The sequence below is a fragment of the Megascapheus bottae genome, unplaced genomic scaffold (genome assembly GCF_031878675.1).
Source record: "Megascapheus bottae isolate mThoBot1 unplaced genomic scaffold, mThoBot2.hap1 HAP1_SCAFFOLD_76, whole genome shotgun sequence".
Classification (NCBI taxonomy): domain Eukaryota; kingdom Metazoa; phylum Chordata; class Mammalia; order Rodentia; family Geomyidae; genus Megascapheus; species Megascapheus bottae.
Genome location: NW_028327824.1, coordinates 330,137 through 350,439, shown reverse-complemented (window position 1 = coordinate 350,439; position 20,303 = coordinate 330,137). Strand labels below are relative to the sequence as shown.

General features: G+C 48.6%; 2 protein-coding genes across 2 annotated transcripts; both read left to right on the top strand.

The window, feature by feature from the left end:
- The first annotated feature begins 567 nt into the window (after positions 1 to 567).
- On the top strand, positions 568 to 13,649 carry LOC150039121 (ral guanine nucleotide dissociation stimulator-like). The gene is made up of 11 exons (XM_090328011.1): positions 568 to 584; positions 2,569 to 2,791; positions 7,828 to 7,997; positions 8,489 to 8,584; positions 9,331 to 9,569; positions 10,110 to 10,114; positions 10,237 to 10,284; positions 10,860 to 11,072; positions 11,402 to 11,505; positions 11,955 to 11,991; positions 13,503 to 13,649. Exons 1-11 carry the CDS (start codon positions 568 to 570, stop codon positions 13,647 to 13,649), a joined length of 1,299 nt encoding a protein of 432 aa, XP_090184137.1.
- A 1,710-nt stretch (positions 13,650 to 15,359) lies between these two features.
- LOC150039120 (ral guanine nucleotide dissociation stimulator-like) lies at positions 15,360 to 19,964 on the top strand. The gene is made up of 5 exons (XM_090328010.1): positions 15,360 to 15,442; positions 15,730 to 15,934; positions 16,038 to 16,268; positions 17,271 to 17,385; positions 19,374 to 19,964. The coding sequence occupies exons 1-5, from the start codon at positions 15,360 to 15,362 to the stop codon at positions 19,532 to 19,534; spliced, it is 795 nt and encodes a 264-aa protein (XP_090184136.1). The 3' UTR covers positions 19,535 to 19,964.
- The last annotated feature ends 339 nt before the right edge of the window (positions 19,965 to 20,303 follow it).

Sequence of the window (20,303 nt, the reverse complement as noted above, 5' to 3'; positions counted from 1 at the left end):
GCTTGCAAAGGGATGGAATCAGCAATTTCTCCATAAAGTTCCAGAAAGGTTTTTATATGCCACCTTGTGTTCTAAGTGTATAGTGCTATCAGGAGGCTCAGGCAGGGGGAAGGGCAGCTTTTTATCCATATCTGGGAAAATTCTTTCCAAGGACATGAGGCCCTGATCAGGGTAAGAGTACTCTATTGTTAGAATAAATTGAGGATGAATTAGATATGGCCCCATAGCCAGAATCTCATCATGACAACCAGCCTATCTCATTGACACATATGAATAATTTATGGTGTGCTTAGCTTGTTGGAAAGAAGGTTGAGCATAGTAGCCAAAACTTGCTTGCAATCAGGCTACTTCAATTAGAGTTGGTCTTTCATTTTCAGGGATCTTGAAAATGACTCCATTTTCAGGTTCAGATCTAGCTTATGTTTCCCAGCATAGTTATAAAAGCACTCCAATGTCTGTGCTGCTTATTTAGCAGCACTACTTGTTCGCACAGAGAAGAGGTCAGAGGCACCGCTACAATGATCCACCATGGTTTCTTTTATCTCTCCAGGACTTTAAAAACTAGCAATGTGGGAGAGCCAGGTGTAGGATTCAGAAGGGTTTTCAGAAGCAAAGTGTCTGGAAATAGCCTTGAATTACAAATTACCTACCCTGCGCCTACAGGGTGTCAGCAACAACGGCTGTCACAAAACATGAACTAAAGTGATGAAAGAACACAAGCCACAGGGAGTTGTTATTGTTTTGTACTTGTGTTCATTCTTGAACCCTTCAGGATATGGAGGCAAGGTCTCTCCTGGAACTTTACATACCCATTTCCTAGCTTAAATCCTTACTTTTTTTTTGCATTTTTTATTGTAATTAGTAAAAGGGTTACATGATATTTGCCAGATAGAAGGTGCATTAATTCACATACATTGATACCCTTTCACAAGTCTTGGTACCCATTTCCCTCCTCCCCCACACCCCCCAGCCATCTTGGTTTTCCCCCCTTCCCTATCAAATTTCAAATAACCAAATACAAATAAATTTAATATATCAGATAACAAAGAGAGATACTATAACAATATGATATAACCAAGGGAAAGCAAAGGAGATGAGAGACAACATAGTACATTAAGGACAACAATCATTCGTTATATGGCTTTTGTTTCGATATCCTGGAGGTCCTTTCAATTAGCTTCATACTATATGGCCTTATGTAGCAAGATTTTGCTCTATTGCAGATCTCTGCTAGTAGAGCCCAAGGTTTCTACTGATTATGACGAATGAGGGAAACCATGGAGCCTAAGTTCCTTTGAGTCTGGCTTACTTCACTTAATATGATTTTTTTCTAAGTCTTTCCATTTCCTAACAAATGGGGCGATGTCATTCTTTCTGACAGCAGCATAGAATTCCATTGTGTACAAATACCACAACTTGTTGATCCACTCATCAACTGAGGGACATCATCACTGCTTGTATTTTCCTTGGCAGGCCACGCAAAGGTCTATGACATAGAGTCCGGGAAAGGACCTTCAGATATTGGCCTGTCAGGAAGGTCACGACAACAACAGTGGGTCCAGCAGTTGAAAGGAAAAGGAGATGGGATACACAACAGTGAAAATTCATTATAGAAACCAGGCGCCAATGAGGAACCACTGTATTAATAGCTTCTCAGGGGCTGAGATGTGGAGACTGAGGTTCCAAGCCATCTCCAGAAGAAAAGTTCCTAACACTCAAAGGTCAAAAGTGGAAGAGTGGCTGAAGTGACAGAGTACCAGCCTGGAGCCAAGAAGCTCAAGGACAGTGCCCAGAACCAGAATGTAAGCCTCACAACTGGCACCAGGAAAGAACACAAACATTAACCACTTCATATCTGTCTTCCAAGCTCCACTGGAGGCATAAATAGGAACATCCCAGTACAGAGGTAAGTGTGGATGAGGGGGCATGAAGGGACAGGTGTCCAAGGAATATCATAGGGCCTGCAAATGACATCACCTTTCCAAGCTGAAATGTAGTGTCCCCTAACCCACTGCTGATAGCCACACACTTGAAGGAAATCAAATTTTCCTAACTCCATCAGACAGACAGGATTCAGCCAGGCCTCAATGCTCAGGGCCCTGTGAGGACGGGCTTGTGATTGTACACTGAGAGACTCTGTGTCAGGGGCCAGAACATATTGGGCTGAGCCTCAGTGCTTTTCTGTTTGCAGCTTGGGACATGGTGGAGTTTAGCCCTGATGCCTGTCCACTGGGCATCCCATACAATCTTTATGGTTCCTCAAATTTCCATTGCCCTGTTCTTTCTCTTTAAAGTCACCAGCTTAGAACATTGGAAATTGTGGTTAAAGGGATACAGGACTGGGCACCAGGAGGCACAGAGCCCATCTGTATCTCCTCTAAGGTGGTGTGGCTGCTGCACCCAGGTCTACCTGGGGAGAGTAGTATTGAACAGTTGCTAGAACAGTGAATGGATGAGTTCATGCTCAGGACTAGCAAGTGGTGAGAAAAGGGGTCATCTGGGGAGGGTGTGTCAGAAGGAAGGGCTCAACTGAAGGGACCTCCACAGATGACCTCACTTCCTTCACAGTGGAACTTGGAACCTTGGTATCCCAGCACCCACAGTCAACACAAGCCCCCAACTGCTTACTTGTGTGGCTAGCAGACGTTCAGGAGATTTTGCCCGATTTTTCTCAAATGGGAGAGGCTCAGGTCCCATAGAAGAGCGCAGAGGGTGCTTGGCCCACGTGTGCCCAAACAAGGCCAGGCCTGCCCGTGGACACTTCTGGAGATGTTGTTACTGGACCCAACAGGTGACATGGGGAGGTTCAGGGCAGTGAGAGTCTGGGGAGCTGAACATATGGAAATTTCCTGGTCATTAACGGCTCTCCTCTCCGTGTGTGTGTGTGTGTGTGTGTGTGTGTGTGTGTGTGTGTGTGTGTGTGTACTTGTGTGTATGTGTGGTTAATAATTCTTTAAGTAATTCACCTGACCCTATGTTTGCCTATTCCATGTGCCTTTTTTTTAGCGTAGAGCTATTAAGTATGCTTTGTCAATAGTCACGTGCATGCATACTAAATGAATGACAAACAAAAATCAGAGATGTGTACTCATATTCGTTGACTCTCTGGCTAATCCACACTCGTGTAAACATGTGATGACACACTAATCAGGATGAAACATAAGGAATATGCTTGGTCTCAAAAGGGAAGGCCAGGTGAAAGTCATCCTAAGGGAAAACAAACATTGCCAGGGGTAAGTTCTTTTGGCTAGAGTCCCCTCAGCTTTCCTGTCTCAGGTTAGTACTATACTGCATGAGACACACATTCCTATGGCACTTGGTGGATACTTGGACATGTAACTCTCACAGAATTTCCACCTCAGGCTGCCTTTGAATCTCCTTGAGATCTCAGACTCCATAGTAGCTAGAGTGCAGGCATAAGCCGCTGTCACTGAGCCTGTTTCTTTCTTTTTTTTTAAATTAATTTATTTATTATACATTCATTCATTTACTTACTTATCCTGACACCCAAAGTACGTATTTTTTATATTTTTATTGTAATTAATAAAAGGGTTACAAGATATTTGCCAGATAGAAGGTGCATTAATTTACATACATTGATACCCTTTCACATGTCTAAGTACCCACTACCCTCCCCCCCGCCCGTCTTGGTTTTCTCCCTTTCTCTATCAAATTTCAAATAACCAAATATAAATAAATTCAATATGTCAGAAAACAAAGTGAGATACTGTAACAATATGAGATGCCCAAGGGACAGCAAAGGAGATGCGAGACAACATAGTACATTAAGGACAACAATCATTCATTATATGAGCCTCTTTCTTTCATCTTAGAAAAGGAATGAATCAAAGCAGGGCAGGACAGATGACTTTTGGATTGTTTGTTTGCTTGTTTTTGTTATGCATTGAACCCGAGACCTTATTCTTAAGATAGACAACCCCACGAGCCTGTAAACCTTAATCACTGTTCTTTTTTCAATAACTGGACTCCTCATTAGTACATTGTTGAGTATGGAGGATATTCAATGGGATAGGGGTACCTTGCTCCAATCCTCCTTATGAATGGTGGTTATCCCATAGGCATGTGGTTCAAGAGACCCGAGGTCACCCACCCACACAGGACTGCAGCCTCTCAGAAAATGTCACTGGAATTGCAGAGAATATACACTGGACCTACAACACATGGTATTCCATTTAAATGCACAGGGCGGGGAATGTGGCCTAGGGGTAGAATGCTTGCCAGGCATGCACAAATCCCTAGGTTCAACTCCACAGTACAACAGAAAAAGGAAAACCTGCAAAGAGGTGCTGAGAAACAAGAGGTAGAGCCTTGGCCAGAATCTCTAGGAAACACTAAACCCCAAATAACTACTCCAGAAAAGCAGGCAGTGACCCTGTGGCTCAAACGCTAGAGCTCTAAACATAGGAAAAAATAAAGTTTAAGGACAGCTCCCAAGCATGTATTTAAAGATATTCAGATTGATAAATGAAAAAAATTATATTTGGCAATTCAGTCTAGTCTTCTGACACTTACATATATCCATAGAAGAGAGAGATGCACAAATATATAAGTATATATAAGTGTGTGTGTGTGTGTGTGTGTGTGTGTGTGAGTGTGTGTGTGCTCAAGAAACTCAAGGGTATGATGTAACATAGTGGAGATAGAAAGCAGCTGCTCTATGTAGTCGAGAGTTCCAGTATCCCTAGATCTAATGACTCTCCTCAGTGTGTAGGCCCTTCCACTGTTAAAGAAGCTTCATTCTTGTACAGATGTTCCATGTCTTATGATGTCCTGTAATGCTGACTTCTATGCAGTCCAATAATTGCTAGAAAAGTGATTTCACTGCAGAAAATGGACAAACATTTTTCTGAATTCAAATAATGCCAATGGGGCTAATAGGCCTCAAAGGAGTATGTCACCAGATGACCATGAAACTCACATTCAAGAAGCTGCACACAGAACATTCTCCAACAATGATCCACTGCCAGGATACACAAATAGCCTAAAAGAATACCAAACATGCACATCATTCCTCATATCTGGCTGAATGTGGGGTTTGTATGAGGTTACACCATAAAATAGACTTCTGACTCAAACCAGTGGAAAGAGACAATGAAGGACACTGCATATTAATGAAGGGAATGATCTAAGGGGAAAACACCCAAGAAGAGGTAAATAAACATTGATGCACAAACCAATGAATCAACTATGTACACTTTATTTTATTTTATTTTTTTTGCCAGTCCTGGGCTTGAGCTCAGGGCCTGAGCACTGTCCTTGGACTTTCTCAAGGCTGGAGTTCTGCCACTTGAGCCTCAGCACCACTTCTGGGTTTTTTTCTATGTATGTGGTACCGAGTAATCGAACCCGGGTCCTCCTGCATGCTAGGCAAGCACTCAACCACTAGGCCAAACTCCCGGCCCATCAACTATGTACACTTTAAAACAGTGTCTTAAGGCTAACCAAAGATGATGGCTCCATTCAACAATAGATGTTAACAATCTACTCTCAGCAAAGTAAAGGATAACCCAACTAAATCATCTGTGAAGACCAGACTGAAACATATGAGAAAACAATTACCCAATATACTTATCAGTTTGCCATATATATACAAATACATAGCTATATACTGATGTATACATGGGTTAAACAATAGGTATATATACGTACTCAGAAACATATCTCTATGAAAGACACTGTATAGAAAAACATATTTTTCTTGTGGGGTTTTGCTGATTCTGTTTCTTATTTCTTTCTGTACATTTGTTTTCGTGTGTATCATGGGTAGGAACATAGAACTCAGGACAAAAGTGTGAAAATGTCCATCAGTGATGTTCAATAGACATTGTATTGAAAGACATCTACACAAGTCACATGTAGAAACAGAAGCAGGAAACTGATAGTTTGCAGAAGGATTGACACTGGAGAAAAGGAAAAGAACTCAACACATGTCCTATGCAACTGTAACCATTGTACGCATCTGTGAAAATAATGTAACTTCTTTACATAGTGATAAAAAAAATATAGTGAGAGCTGGTTGGTGCTGGTGGGAGGCTGAGAACAGAGAATCACAGTGCCTGTGCAGAAAACTCCCCATGAAATGTTCCTGCCACATAGCCACTGAAAACTCCACAAGTAGACATGGGGCTTGAAGCTGTAGCACTCTAGCTTTGAGCAAAAAGAGCTCTAGAACAACGTCCAGGTCCTGAGTACAAATTCCTAAAGACAGGAAGGGAAAGGTTGGAGACCTTGATAATGCCCAGGTGCTCATGGGATCCAAGCTATGTGACCGCAGCTGGGAGAGACTGCAGGCTACATGGGTCCTCTGCAAGCTGGCCGCCAGCAGGAAGGAGGGGCCCAGTCCTCCACCTCACTCCTGAGGGCAGATGTCCATTCAGTCGCTCAGGCCCCTGCCAAACGCTCTAGGAATAAGTGGGAGAATGTGGGGGGAGCGATGAAGGCACCAGGAAGACAGCAGAAGCACACGTGTGTCCAGGAGCAGGTAGGAAAGAGGTCCCTGTCGCTGGAGAGACATGACAGAACACACTTCCCAGACCAGGAAATGGCCGCACAGGTCCATACTGAAATACAGTGTTCCCCAAACCCACTCTTGACAGCCACAAAATGAGGAAGTCAAACTTCCCTTGGCCCACACTCACGCATGCTCTACCCAGGTGTCAGTCCTCCGGTCCCAGTAAGGAAGGGGTTGTGCCCTGTGTAGACAACAACTGTGTATCAGGGACAGAGCACCTTGGCTTGAGCCTCAGTGATTTTCTACTTGAAGCATGGCAACTGGTGAGACTTGACCCTGAAGCCTGACCACTGGGGAGTCCATAGCATCTCTCAGGAATCTTCATCTTAAGGTTCCCCTTTCATGTCTTAGAAGACAAGTGAAGAGCAGAGTGGGACTTGAGAGAAAAGGGGTTTAAGTTTGGGTCCCATGAGGCTGAGAACCCAATTGTGTCTCCTCCAGGGTGGTGTCAACTCCACTCAGGTCTACCCCTGGACCACAGAATTGAGGTGCTGGGGCAACACTGGACAGCTGTATCCTGCTCAGAGCCAGCACATGGATAGAGAAGGGGACCTTTGGAGAGAGAGTGTCAGAAGGAAGAGGTCAATTGAAGGGACCTCCACAGATGACCTCACTGCCTCACAATGGAACTTAGGACCTTGGTATCCTGGCACCCACAGTCAACACAAGGCCCACACCACTCACTTGTGTGGCTAGCAGACGTTCAGGAGATGTTTGCCAGTTTTTCCTGAAATGGGAGAGGCTCAGGCCTCATGGAAGAGTGCAGAGGGTGCCTGGCACACGTGTGTCCAAACAAGGCCAGTCCTGGCAGTGAGAACTTCTGGATCATTGGACCCCACAGGTGACATGAGGAGGCCCAGGCCAGTAAGTGGCTGGAAAGCCCACCACATCTAAGTCTCCAGTCATTACCAGCTCACCATTTCCTCTATTTGTGTGTGTGTGTGTGTGTGTGTGTGTGTGTGTGTGTGTGTGTGAGAGAGAGAGAGAGAGAGAGAGAGAGAGAGAGAGAGAGAGAGAGAGAGAAAGAGACAGAGACAGAGACAGAGAGAGGCAGACAAACAGACAGACACAGACACAGAGAGAGGCATACAGACAGAAAGACATGGAGACAGAAGGACTGACAGAGTGACAAGAGAGTAAGACAGAGAGACAGGAAATGAGATACAGAGACAGAGACAGCAAGACATACATAGAGAGAATAGGAACTTATTTTAATGTAATTCCCTGGACTGTATGTCAGAGTCCTCTTTGGTTCCCTAGTTTCAGCTTAAACTATTCCCCTGGTCCCACTCCAGGATAAAGTTCCAAGCCAGGATGAGGGCTGCAGGGCAGGCACCCTGCCGCAGCTGGTGGAACATTTGGTGCCTGCCCAGCTGACCGGGGAACACTTCTTCATCCCCACCTTCCTCTCCACTTACCGAAAATTCACCAGCACCGAACACGTCCTGGACCTGCTCTTCCAAACGTGAGTACCAACTGCAAGGGCAATGGACTCTTTTTCTCCACGGGACCCTGGGAATGACCTGCACAACTCTCAGGGCTACTGTGATCCTGTGGAGTGGGGGTGGGCAGAGAAGCATCTTAAGTTATGCCAGGGCCATGGGAAATGCCTTGTGTGCTCCCTAGTAGTGTAGGCTCAGACCTGTGACCTTCTTCCTCAGAACACAGCTTTCTGCCTCCAAACTCTGAGCCCTCAGACAAAGCACACTTTCCCTGTTTGCAGAATGGTTCCTCAACTACATGTAGACAGAGCAGGGATAGCTGAAGGCAGAGTGAGAGACCCTTGGCCCACAGGATTCTCAACGGAGAAAAGGCTTGTGCCTTTCCATTGCATAGAGGTTGAAGCCCCTACGAGTCTGGACATGTTTGTAGGGAGAAAGCACAAATAAGCTGTACTGTTGCAAGCTGGATAAAACACAGGAAGAGACAGCCAGTAACTGTCCAATTCCTCCACAGGTTCAGTAGAGGTGAGGCCTTCAAGGACTCCTCTACACAGGATGAAATCCTGCCTTTCTCCAGCCAGGATGGCATGCCACAGGACAAACTCAGAAAGTGAGTGGACTTTGGTCACAAAGGAGGGCATCTGTGTGCACAGTGGAGCCAGGTTTGAGTGTAGCGTGGTGGGCAAGCTCAGGAACCCAGAGATCTTGACGTTCTCACCACAGGGTTGAAGTGTGGCATATGTATGAGGAGGAGGCTGACCCATGACCGGGAGTGCTGTTGGGATCACTGGTGGAGGCTTCAACTCAGAGCTGAGCCCTGTGCCAACCCATCCTCTCCACAGCCCCTGATGCCCAGCCTTGCCTGTCCTCACCATGGCCTCGCAAACAGGATTAGAGCATTGATGTCATGTTTTAGGACTTCTACTGACCCTAGGAAGGCTGGCAGAGTAGAAGGCCTGGCTGGGTCACCAAGAGAACAGTGAGGTGGGAAGATAGCCCACGTGTGGCTCTTGGAACGGAGTCAGCAGAGTCCCCAGTGGATGTGAACCAGCAGCCAGTTCATGCCAGGCATACAACAGACCCCATGGAGACTCCATGCAGTGGGGAGGGATTGGAGAGCTGCAGGAGTATGGGGAGCTCCCTGGAGAGGGCAGAGTTGCTCATCCCATGACTGGGTGCTGGCTCCCTGGAATTCCCTTCAATCCCTCCTTGGTTCCTGAGCACTGTCACTACCTCCACCACCAAAGAAGCTTGGCTTGGGGAGATACTGATGTCCATGTTTCAAATGAGTGCTGAGAGTGTCTGGGGTAGCCGCTGGCCAGGTTTCTGACTCTGCTGCCCACCATCTTCCCCTAGTGCCATCGCTTCTATCCTGGACATGTGGCTGGATGAGCACGGGGAGGACTTCTGCCAGCCTGCACACTTTGCCTGCCTCAAGCAGTTGCTGGCTCATCTGAAGAGGCACATGACTGGAACACATGTGGAGAGCCGGGCACAACTGCTCTTGGGTCAGATGGAGGCCCTAGAGCCAAGCCAGACACAGCCTGATGCTGTGGAAACTGGGTGGGAAGACAGAAGAAAGAGGCGGGATGAATGTGGGCCATAACAGGGTGGAAAGGCTCTAATATAGGCCTTCTGCCATGAAGAAGAAAGACACTGGAACATAGAGATTGTGCAAAGAAGTTGAAAATGAGGATGTGTAGAGGGATCCAGGTTGGGAAGTCAAAGGGAAGAGGGTCTTTATTCTCTTTTCAAAGACTCAGGACAAATCCTCCATGGAGAGGGCCTTGTCTTCTCCTGCAGCTCTAGCATTAGCCCAGTGTTTGTCTAAGTATAAGAAGAGGGCAGCATTGAGCTCCAAGCTCTGGCATGCAGCCTAATTGCAGGAACATTACCAGGATTAGACCAACACCCAAAGTCAGCCTTGACTCTACTGTACCATGAGATGGGAGCAGCAGCATCAGATGTGGGTGGTAGCCATGTCTTCCCGGGACTCTGAGGCTATGTCACATGCAGTGCCAGCCTCCTTTGCTCTGCTGACTGGGAGCCAGTTTGAAACTTGGCCTCATGGCAGACTCCCAAGGAAGACTGGAATCCATATCCTGGGGAGCAACAATCTGGCCCCTGGTCCACAGCTTGGGTGGGATCCCTTAATTTATGGAGAATCAAAACAGGACCCGGCATGCTTTCCTCACAGGATCTTCCTGTCCTTCTTCAGGGAGCACAGGGGAGGGACTGAACAAGGAGAAGAATGAGGTCTTAGATTTCCCTCCCCTGTTGGTGGCTGAGAAGCTCACCAGGATGGACTCGGTGAGGCCCTGGGCAGCACAGGGTGGACGAGGTTTCCTTCTGTGCATGGCTGCCTTCTCATCCTTCTCCTTCCCCTAGAGCCCAAGCTTTCATCCAGCCTGATCTTCACCTTGGATCACGGTTCCTAGCATCACTCTCTTAAGTGCAGACACTAAAGTGTACATGAGACCTGTGTCCCAGGAGCTATGCGTGGAGAGGTGCAGCCAGAATTGCAGCTCCTCCGCATTTGGCAGGGACCACATGAGCTCAAGCAATTATAAGGATTCTGGTGTGTGTGCCAGAGTCTAGTGCAGAAAACAGAAAGTTCTTCAGAAGCAGCCTCTGTGGATATGCACCATAGGACAGGCATGGGGTGACTTGGGGAGGGCAGAAATTCAGGCCTAGGCCTGACCCTGACATTAGGTAGGGACACTCAGGTGCCCTCCAGGTTGCGAAGCGGCATGATATCCCTACAAAGCCATGCCAAGCCTCAGAGACCCCTACACAGCCCGAGTTCTCAGCCCAACTACGGGACCCAATCTGGGGCTGGGCACTGTGCTGTGGGCCAGGCAATGAGACACTCCTTCCTTTGGCAGGAGCTGTTCCTGAAGGTGGTGCCCCACCACTGCCTGCATTCTGCCATTTCCCAGGACAGACACGACATGGAGAACTTGGCCCCCACCATCCGGGCCACCTTCACACAGTTCCACCAGGTGTTCTCCTGCATGCTCACCACCTGCTTAGGGGGCCACAGCATGCAGCCCTGCTCCAGGGCAAGGGTGCTAGAGCATTGGATCTCGGTGGCCATGGTAAGACACAGCTGCTGCCTAGAGACTCTCCCTTCAGGGTCTAATGTTCTGAGGTGTGCCAATGTGCTCAGAGCCCTGTGTGGACTTCAGGGCCTCCTGCCAAAGGCCATCTTGTCTGGACTCCCACATACCACACATGCAATGGTGCTCACTCCTTCCTCACACTCAGGACTCAGGGGCAACTTCACCCAGGCCTGGTCAGCCAACTCTCCCCCCCGAAACCGTGTAAGCAGCTCCCCAGTATCCTTGTACTAACCCTGGCTTAGCCCAGCCAGCAAGGCATCAGGTGGCAGCAGTAGCATGCAGTCTCACACCCCCTTCCCATGCAGGAATGCAGAGTCCTCAGGAACTTCTCCTCCCTCCATGCCATCCTCTCTGCCCTGCACAGCAGCGCCATCCAGCGCCTGGACAGCACATGGCAAGAGGTCTCCAGGTGGGTCCTTCTCTCCACAGAAGCTGTGCACACACAGGGACTAGCCAGCTTCACCACCAGCCCCAGAGCCAAGCCGGTATGACCTGGGCTGCTAGCCAGGAAAACAGGGACAGTGCCTGCATTATGCCTGTTCATGCACCGGCAAATGTTCAGTTCAATGTCTCACTGAAGCTGGACAGAGACCCAGAGGAGCTGTCCAGGGTTTCTGTGGTAATTCTACATTTCTGTCCAATTGAAATCCGAGCACAGTTGTCTAATAGAACTGGGCTGGACTCCATTGGGACAGGAAGGAGAAATTTCTTCCAGCTCCTGGGTCCTTGGGAGCTTCATGCAATCATTTGAAAACCTCCTGTTCAGGCAACTTGCAGGTCTGGCTCTAAAACAAAACCAAGCCTGTCTCCCTTCTCTCTCACTTTACCATTTGTCACTTCTCTCTGTCCCTCCTACAGAGACAGCCTGCAGATATACCAGAAACTGTCAGAGATCGTTTCTCCTTCATGCTCTTTTTTTTTTTGCCAGTCCTGGGCTTGAGCTCAGGGCTTGAGCACTGTCCTTGGACTTTCTCAAGGCTAGGGCTCTACCACTTGAGCCTCAGCACCACTTCTGGCTTTTTGCTATGTATGTGGGGTAACGAGGAATCGAACCCGGGTCTTCATGCATGCTAGGCAAGCACTTTAACCACTAGGCCAAACTCCCGGCCCCCTCCTTCATGCTCTTACTTCTGTACCAAAGTGCTACTCTTTCAGGTAGAGAGAAAGGGGTCAGAAAAAAACAGGGCTAAGAAGGCAAAAGTGGGATCCAGTTCCAAAAAGAAATGCTTTCCCGTTTTTTTTTCTCTCCATTCTGGATCTTGAACTCAGGGCATGGCTGTTGTCCACAGTTTTTATACTCAGTGCCCTTCATTATCAGTCACAAGCCCACTCCATGTTTGGAGTTGATTGTAATTCACAGACTCAGTGACTGTGGTTTGAACTGGGATCCTCCGATCTCAGGCTCTTGAGTACCTGGTATGTAAGTCAGCTGCACTGCTCAGGAGTGAGTTGCTCTGCCATGGGATATTTCACAGCTGTCCTTGTAGCCAAACAGACATAGCACACACTTGGTTTGAATCTTAACATTCAGACCAAGGATGTCTACCTGAAGGAACTGGGTCTCTCTGTGCTCTCCCTAGAGCAGATGCTGCTCACCGCCATACAAACACAGAGACGGACTAGACAGGGGAACTGAAGGTGGCTGGGGGTTTTCTTGACAAGGGAGGCCAGGCACTGCTCACTCAGCCCTGAAATCTCAGCTGGACATGACTGCGAGCCCAAACCTTGAGACTCAACCATGAAACCCCCCAAGTGAACTAGTCGCTCAGATAGAGTCACCCACACAAATCAAGAAAGGAAAAGATGTATCTATCTCTACATTCCAACATACTGAGCTCCTTCACACACGATTCCAGAAGCCTCAGTGGGAAGGGCTACAGATTGCACTCCTCAATGCCTTGACCCGCTTATCCACTACAGTATATCTGGGGAACTCCCCACCCAGATGCATAGAGAAAGATTTCTGTCAGGGCACAGACACATAGGGAAGTGCTTTGTGGGACAGAAGCTTTCTCATGATTCACAGCCCCTCCCCTAGGTGAGGAAATCCAGAACTTTTTTTTAGGAAGTTAGCTGAAAGTCCATAATCCTCTCCCTCCTGGACTCTTCTACCCTCTGGCCATGACAATTATGGGAGCACTCACTGACTGGACCCTGCTCACAAAGTTAGAGTGTCTCTTCTATGATTGCCTACAGTGAAGTGGACAGGCCACCATCCCTTCCTATTCCTCGGTCCCCTCCTGTCACCTATGAAGACTGAGGAATTTGGATGATTGATGAGACAATGAGGAGAAAGAAATTTCCAGGAGTCCAGAGAAGGCATTGGCACAGAGACTCAGGGCAGCACCAACAGTGGGAGAATCCACTGGATCCCATAGCGCTAAGAGGAACGTCATTTATTTGCAGAGTTTGCGGATGAGGAAGCAGGCAGAGAGAGGCCAGTTCACAGCATGGCATCCCACAGATCTGCTGAGGCAGAGACTTAACCAGAACAAAGCAGCAGGTGGCACTAGCTTTGGCACCATCCATGCTCAGGTCAGGGACAAAGGTTGAGAGGACACATGTCTCAGGAATTCTGCTCTCCATTGTGACAGGAGCCTGGTGACTTTGCCCCCAAGGAGAAGAAGGCCAAGAGAGGCCAGAGGCAGGCTGAGGACATGGTGAGTGACTGTGTCCTGAACGCACCAAGAGTGCCTGTAAGAGAAGAGAAGAGAGGTCTCCTTGCTCATCTTACCTCCTCTTCCCCTCCCTGAAATAACTCCATAGACATGGGATTTGATTCTGATAATCCCTTGTCCTGAGTGGCTGCCAGAGACAAAGGAGGAGTAGAAGCCCCAGCATGGCAAAGCCTGTGTGGCAGGTGGCCTTCAGAGGCTCCCTAACTTGGGGAGGTGTCAATGCCACCCTTATACTGTTTATTATCCCAAGTGCAGAGAAGGGGCTCTAACAGATTGGCCAGAAGGTCCTCAGGTGACTCTGATAAGAAAGGCCCTGTGAGGATGGAGGCTGTCTGGGGAAGCCTGCAATGGGGTCCTAGGCCATGGCACATCAACCCATCCAATTCCACAGGTTCACATCAAGGGCACTGTGCCCTACCTGAAAACTTTCCTGGGAGACTTCCAAATGATCTACAAGGCCTTTAGGGACTTCCTGGATGTGAGTAGTCTGGGCATCACTGAGCTGCTGGGGTTGGGACAGAAAGTCTCCTGCTGTGTGCTGAGTTCTGGCACAGTGAAGGGTTTCTTAAGATATCACTGCATCCATCTTAAGAAGGGACATCCAGAGCTGCTGGGACAGGGAGCTAGGGCAATTAGCACAGCTGGGACTCAAGTTCCTCTGGGCACAGTGGGCAGTTGGGATTAGTGGAAAACAAAGGACAGGCCAAGCAGGCACTTGTGAGTCCGGCTCAGCTGAGCCCTCAGTCTCCCCATGTCCTCAGAAGGTTTGGACAAGATGATCCCAGAACCTCTTTGGAGATGTGTCCAGGTCCCATCTAGGACTTGGTTCACAGGCACATGTAGATGCCCTCTGTCCCATGGAAGAGGACCAGCCCCTGACAGGGGGGACTGAAGGGAGGAAGGGTGGGGTTCTCCTCACATTGTTCTCGGCCTTCTAGGAGGGAGTCATCCATTTTGAGAAATTGAGAAAGGTGAGTTTCAGGTGCCCTCCTGGCTGGATGGGGACCAGCAGCAGAGTCAGCTTCAGTCACCATGACCGGTAGGGAAATTTGGTTCAGAGTGCAGATCTTTCCTGATGACAGGGTGGGAATGTGAAGTGGGAGAGGAGAGCTTCCTGTGAATGAGTGTGGACACAGTTATGAGAGCCACAGCACCCTGATGCACTGAGGCTTCCCAGAGCAAAGCCTGGTGAATGCTCTTCCCCTGGGCATCACAGCACAGCCCTCCACTCTCCTCATGCTCTCCCTGGCCAGGAATATGCAATCATGGAGCAACTGAAGCAGCTACAGGCAAGCTGCAGCTATGAACACATCACCCCAGAGGAGAAGATTCTAGGTTGGTTCAGGGGCCTGGAGCGGCTCAGCGAGGAGGCCAGGTGAGCTGGGAGGCACTAGGACAGGGAGAGTGGCCTGTCACTGGGATGTGGTGCCAGCCTGAGTATCACATGTCTGGACTTGAGGACTTACACTCCCTAGGGGCAGTGACCAGGTGGGTGGTAGGCTTTGAATTCTAAGCAGACGCTGGGAGGTCCCAAGCTTCAATTTGGTCTGCTCACCTCACACCCCTTGCCTAGCTATGACCTGTCATGTACACTGGAGCCCCGGGACAGAATGACACTGCAAGCCCTCCGACCAAGAAGCGCTTCAGCATCTGGAAGGCCTGGAAGAAGTAAGGACCTGGCCACTGATGGGCAAGAGCCAGGGAAGATGATGGGATGGTTGTGGGAATGAGACATTTCCATTTAGAAGCCAGGTGTGGCACTCAGTTCTCTGGGGTGTCTGCCCCACTGATCATACTGAGTTCTGGCTCTGTGATTCATCCATCACATAAGGGAATGGGAAAATGTTCACTGACCCAGATCATGGAGTGGAGATTCAGGTCCCCAGTGTTTGAGGTCTAGGGTCTTGTGTGTGTCCTGAGAGAAGTTCCTTCAGTAAGCTGACCCCTCTCTAAAGTCACCAGACCCAGAGTGCTGCAATTAGTACCAGTGGCAGCTCCCAGTCCAAGTGGATGGACCAGGACAAGGGTGGCCCTGAGATGAGCAGCACAAACACCACTGCAGTGCAGTCAGACAGCAATGTGCAGTCAGCTCCCTCCTCCAGCTCCTACCTAGAGCTCATCAGGAGCATCTCACAAACATCCTCAGGAGACCCGAAAAAGGTGACTTCCTGTCTTGCCCATAGTCCTGCTTTCCACTGCCTGAGAGGAAAGCCCTAGACCTGGTTGGAAACCTGGACTTCCCTGATGTTGCTGGCATCCACAGGTCCAGGGATCCTCCTCCCGGTCCACTGGGATGACCAGCTTGGCCTCTGCCAGCCAATCCTCACCCACAGACACCAGCACAATGGACACCAATTCAGCCAACACTCACAGTGGCACCTCAGGGCAGAGTAGTGACAGCTCATCCGTGCCTCCCCATCTCAGGCTGGGAGACTTGTGTGTTATCAGGGTGGTGCTGCCTGTGGAAAACAGACGTCTATGCAAAAGCATTGAGGTGAGTTGGGCGGCTGCATTTCCTTCTGCTCTTCTGACCTACAAAAGAGGGAGGGAAAATTATGCCCAGTCTCCAGGCTAGAATAGTTCCTCAGGCAGGGTCAGTGAGGAGGACTGAGAGGAAGAATGCAGACAAAGATTGGGGAAAGCCTAGGCTCTGGAGTTTAGATACTTCACTTTCCCCAGGAAACAACCTAAAGGCTGGTGTTTGATCACAAGATTAGTAGTGAATGAACACGATTGCCAGTTGAGACTGTTTACTGTCTCACAGACAATCCTCGCACATTACTTAGTAGGCTATTCTGACAATCACATCTGGGTTGGAGGACAGCGAGACATAGGGATCCTATGTTCTGGGAAGATGAGGAATGTCTAAGGCAGGGTGCTGCAGATGATGGAGCTAAAATATCTGCTCACAAGTAAACTCCTCACAGGAGAGAGAGATGTCTGCTCTTCTAGCTACTCAACTGGGCAGATGACATTCAGAGCCCCTCCTTCCTCATGCTGGGTCTGGTGTCTGCATCTGGTTCAGTCCTCTCACCAACAGGAATGAGAACAGTTGTCATGAGCACTCATCTGGGGAGGCAACGACTTCCTCTCTCCTGGACTCTCAGTGTTAAGGGAGTTGATCAAGGCTCCACGGGGTGTTGTCAATCACTGCATCCTCCAACTCACCCCAGACCTGGCTAGGAGCAGGCACTGGGCACTTGGCTGGCTCCTCCCTTGCCTGCGGTTTCTGGAGTTTATTGTGTATTCCACTAAATCTCAGGGGCCCAAACCTGGAAAGCAGATCCAGGAAGAGCTGGTAAACTCTAAGAATACTAAATAACCAACTTCAATGCATGGACTCCTCTTCAGGAAGGAAGATTTGAAACACACCCATGACACCAATGGCATTTCTCATGTTTAACACTGAGATGGTTCCACAGAAGCCCTGGATACTGACTTCATGGAGGGATCCCTGGGACCCAGTCCTCAGGGCCTGTTTCCTGATCCAACCCAGGTGACCAACCAGGAGAAGACCCGAGACGTCATCATGAAAGCTATGAAGAAATTCCAGGTGCGTGGATACAAGCCAGAAGACTTAGAGCTGGTGCAGATCATCACACAGGATCAAAGTGAGTCCTAAACCAATAGCTAGGACAGGCAAATAAGAAGGTGGGCAGAGGCCCAGGAGTTTGGCCTGGGGTAGAGAGCTCGTCTAGAATGCAAGAACACCAGGATTCGATTCCTTGGAAATATATACATAGGTAAAAAAAAAAGCCAGAAGTGGTTCTGTTAGAACTCTAGCCTTCAGAAAGCCCCAAGACAGTACTCAGGCCCTGACTTCAGAACCCTAGGTCTAGCAAAAAAAAGAAGAAGATTGGCAGGAGAGTGTCCTCACCCACCAACCCCTCCATCAGGGTATGGCAGCATAAGGGCAGCCTTAGACCCCAGGCCCAAGCCAGCCCTGGTTGCTGCACAGCTATTGCCCTCATGGACATGCTTGTTCTTGCCCTGGCTGAGGAGGAAGTAGCCAGTGCAGAGACCATCCGTGAGGACTGGAGAGAATACAACTCATAGGACAGAATGGCTGGCTTGCTCACCAGAACGGACTTTGTCATTCTCCAATGTGAACACATGGCTTGAAAAAATACCTGACACTTGAGTGTCACTCAGTTGTAAAGTGTGTGCCGAGAGTTCCTGAGACCCTTGCATTGTTACCACACCATTAAAACTATGCCTTCAAACACCACTTACCCTATATCATGGACAATGCAAGCCCTGAAAGAGCTATTGAGAACTCATGGACAACTTCCCAATATTCTCTACCTATGTGTTTTTCTTCCAAATGGGTTAGAAGCCAGGTGCCTAGGACTCAGCCTACAAACCCAGTTCATTAGGAGGCTCAACTGAGGCTCTAGGTTGGAGGCCAGCCTGGGTTAGAAGTCTGTGATTCTCTTTCTTCTTATCAACCACAGTAAAGCAGGAAAATCATATGGTGCCAGTGGCACAACACTTATCTTGAACAAAAAGGTGAGGGGGAGAACCGAGTCACTGAGTTAGATAAGTGAACCAAAAGTTGACTTACTCATAAAAGATATAAGTTGAAAAGCTAGACAAAAGTTTAGGTAGATGAGACAGAGACAGAGAGACAGGGATAGGGACAGAGACTGAAGTAGCAAAAGAGACAGGGACAGGCTGGGAATTTGGCTTAGTGGTAGAGTCCTTGCCTAGCATGCACTAAGACCCGGGTTTGATTCCTCAGTACCATATATACATACAAAAAAGCCAGAAATGGTGCTGAGGCTCAAGTGATAAAGCTCTAGCCTTGAGAAAGCACAAGGACAGTAGTCAGGCCCTGAGTTCAAGGGCCAGGACCAGCAAGAAAAATGAGACAGAGACAAACTCACAGATGGTAAGAGGAGTCAGACTCAGGTAAGACTCATGTATACCAGGAACACAAATGGTAATGAGCCACAGTGGTGTTGCTGTCTTGTCTTTGCAATGAGGTGCAGAATCTGTCCAGTTCTTTGTGGAGTTGACCAGCACTGATTACTGATTACAAGTTCCATGCAGGATGCCTTCTGAATTCCTTCCTACCTCTGGGCCCATTCCCACTTTGCTGGCAGCATGGGGTTTTCCCTCTCACAGCATGGGGTTTTCCTCTCACAAAGAGTGCAGGACAGAGGAGACTGGGGAGAAATTAAAGGCCAAAGGCAGGACTTGCAGTCTACTTGGGGCACATGGTCTTAGAGGACCCTGGAACTCACTACAAGAAGCCTGAGTTAGGACTTGCTTTTTGTGGTACTGAGGGTACAAGTTTGTAGGACAATCTTGGGAGAGCTGGTTTGCACATTGCAAAGCCTGTTGTGTCTGTGATGCTGATATGGCAGCAGTGAGGTCAGAAGGGGATTAGCTTGTGCCTCCTTCACCCTGACCTGGCAGGACCTGAAGTCCAAAGTCCTCTGAGAAAGGAGTTTTCAGCAGTTCTTTCACATGCAGAAATCAGAGATTGGAGGCATTCGGGGTCCTAACCCACAATTGATCTCTAAGTGCATGGGAATGGTAGTGGTCTCAGCCCCAGTTTGGACAGCTAAGAAGGCTTGTGTCCCTCTTCCACCAGAGCTGAGGATTCCTGATGATGCCAACATTTTCTATGCCTTGAAGACTATGGACGTCTACCATGTGGTGCTGCGGAAGTACACCTTCCCCTGGAGGACACCTGCCAAGCAGAGATCTAGCTTCAGTCTCTTCCACAGGAAGAGGAGGGGAAGCAAGGCTTAAGGAGAGCTCCACGTGTGCATGTCTCCCTGGGTCCTACTGACCATGATGACTTGAGTGGCCCTGGCCACCCTGCACCTTCTTTTACTCCAGCCCAGGATACCCACACTCCACCTACAAAACCACCCTGCTGTGCCCAGGCTACTTGCATTAGCCAAACTCCCCTCCCCTCCTTGGACTCCCTGAGTGCCTAGGGCACCCTGTGCCATCACAGGACAACTGTACCCACCACACTATCACCTGACATTTTGGACTCTACTACAGGTCACCACCACTTGTGCACTTGGCTCTTCCACTCCCAAAATCGTAGTTCTGTTCTTCAAAGATTCACCAAAGGACAATTCGCGACCCTCAGCCTTTCTAATCTTTGTTAGGCTACACCAAAATCCAAGCCTCTGCCATGAGGCTTGATTGAGACTCACCAAGTGATGGAAACGACACACTGCAGAGCTTGGTGTTGTGGAAAACGCCTCTGCTAGAACTTATTCTTACATACACATGCAGACTCAGTGGCCCATTGTCCGTGTACATTTCACAGAGCAGTACCACAGACATTGGAGACCACTGAAGGTTGGAATTTCAGGAAGCATGGGCCCTTGCTCTGTACATGATTTATTTGCAATGAATATTTGTGTATATGCCAGAAAGTAAAATACTAATGGGACTGGAAGGGTTTTTCAGAAAGATAAGTTAGATTTGAATGTTCACATTTAATTAAAGTTCTTGTTTTTCTCTGCTCTGGTCCTTGTGCTTTTCTTCTTTTATCTCTATT

Coding starts and splice junctions, on each gene's coding strand:
- LOC150039121 (XM_090328011.1), top strand. Junction 8,585..9,330: donor CCACAGGACAAACTCAGAAA/GTGAGTGGACTT, acceptor ATCTTCCCCTAG/TGCCATCGCTTCTATCCTGG. Junction 11,506..11,954: donor ACATGGCAAGAGGTCTCCAG/GTGGGTCCTTCT, acceptor TCCCTCCTACAG/AGACAGCCTGCAGATATACC.
- LOC150039120 (XM_090328010.1), top strand. CDS start 15,360: ATGTACACTGGAGCCCCGGGACAGAATGACACTGCAAGCCCTCCGACC. Junction 16,269..17,270: donor GTCTATGCAAAAGCATTGAG/GTGAGTTGGGCG, acceptor GATCCAACCCAG/GTGACCAACCAGGAGAAGAC. Junction 17,386..19,373: donor GATCATCACACAGGATCAAA/GTGAGTCCTAAA, acceptor CTCTTCCACCAG/AGCTGAGGATTCCTGATGAT.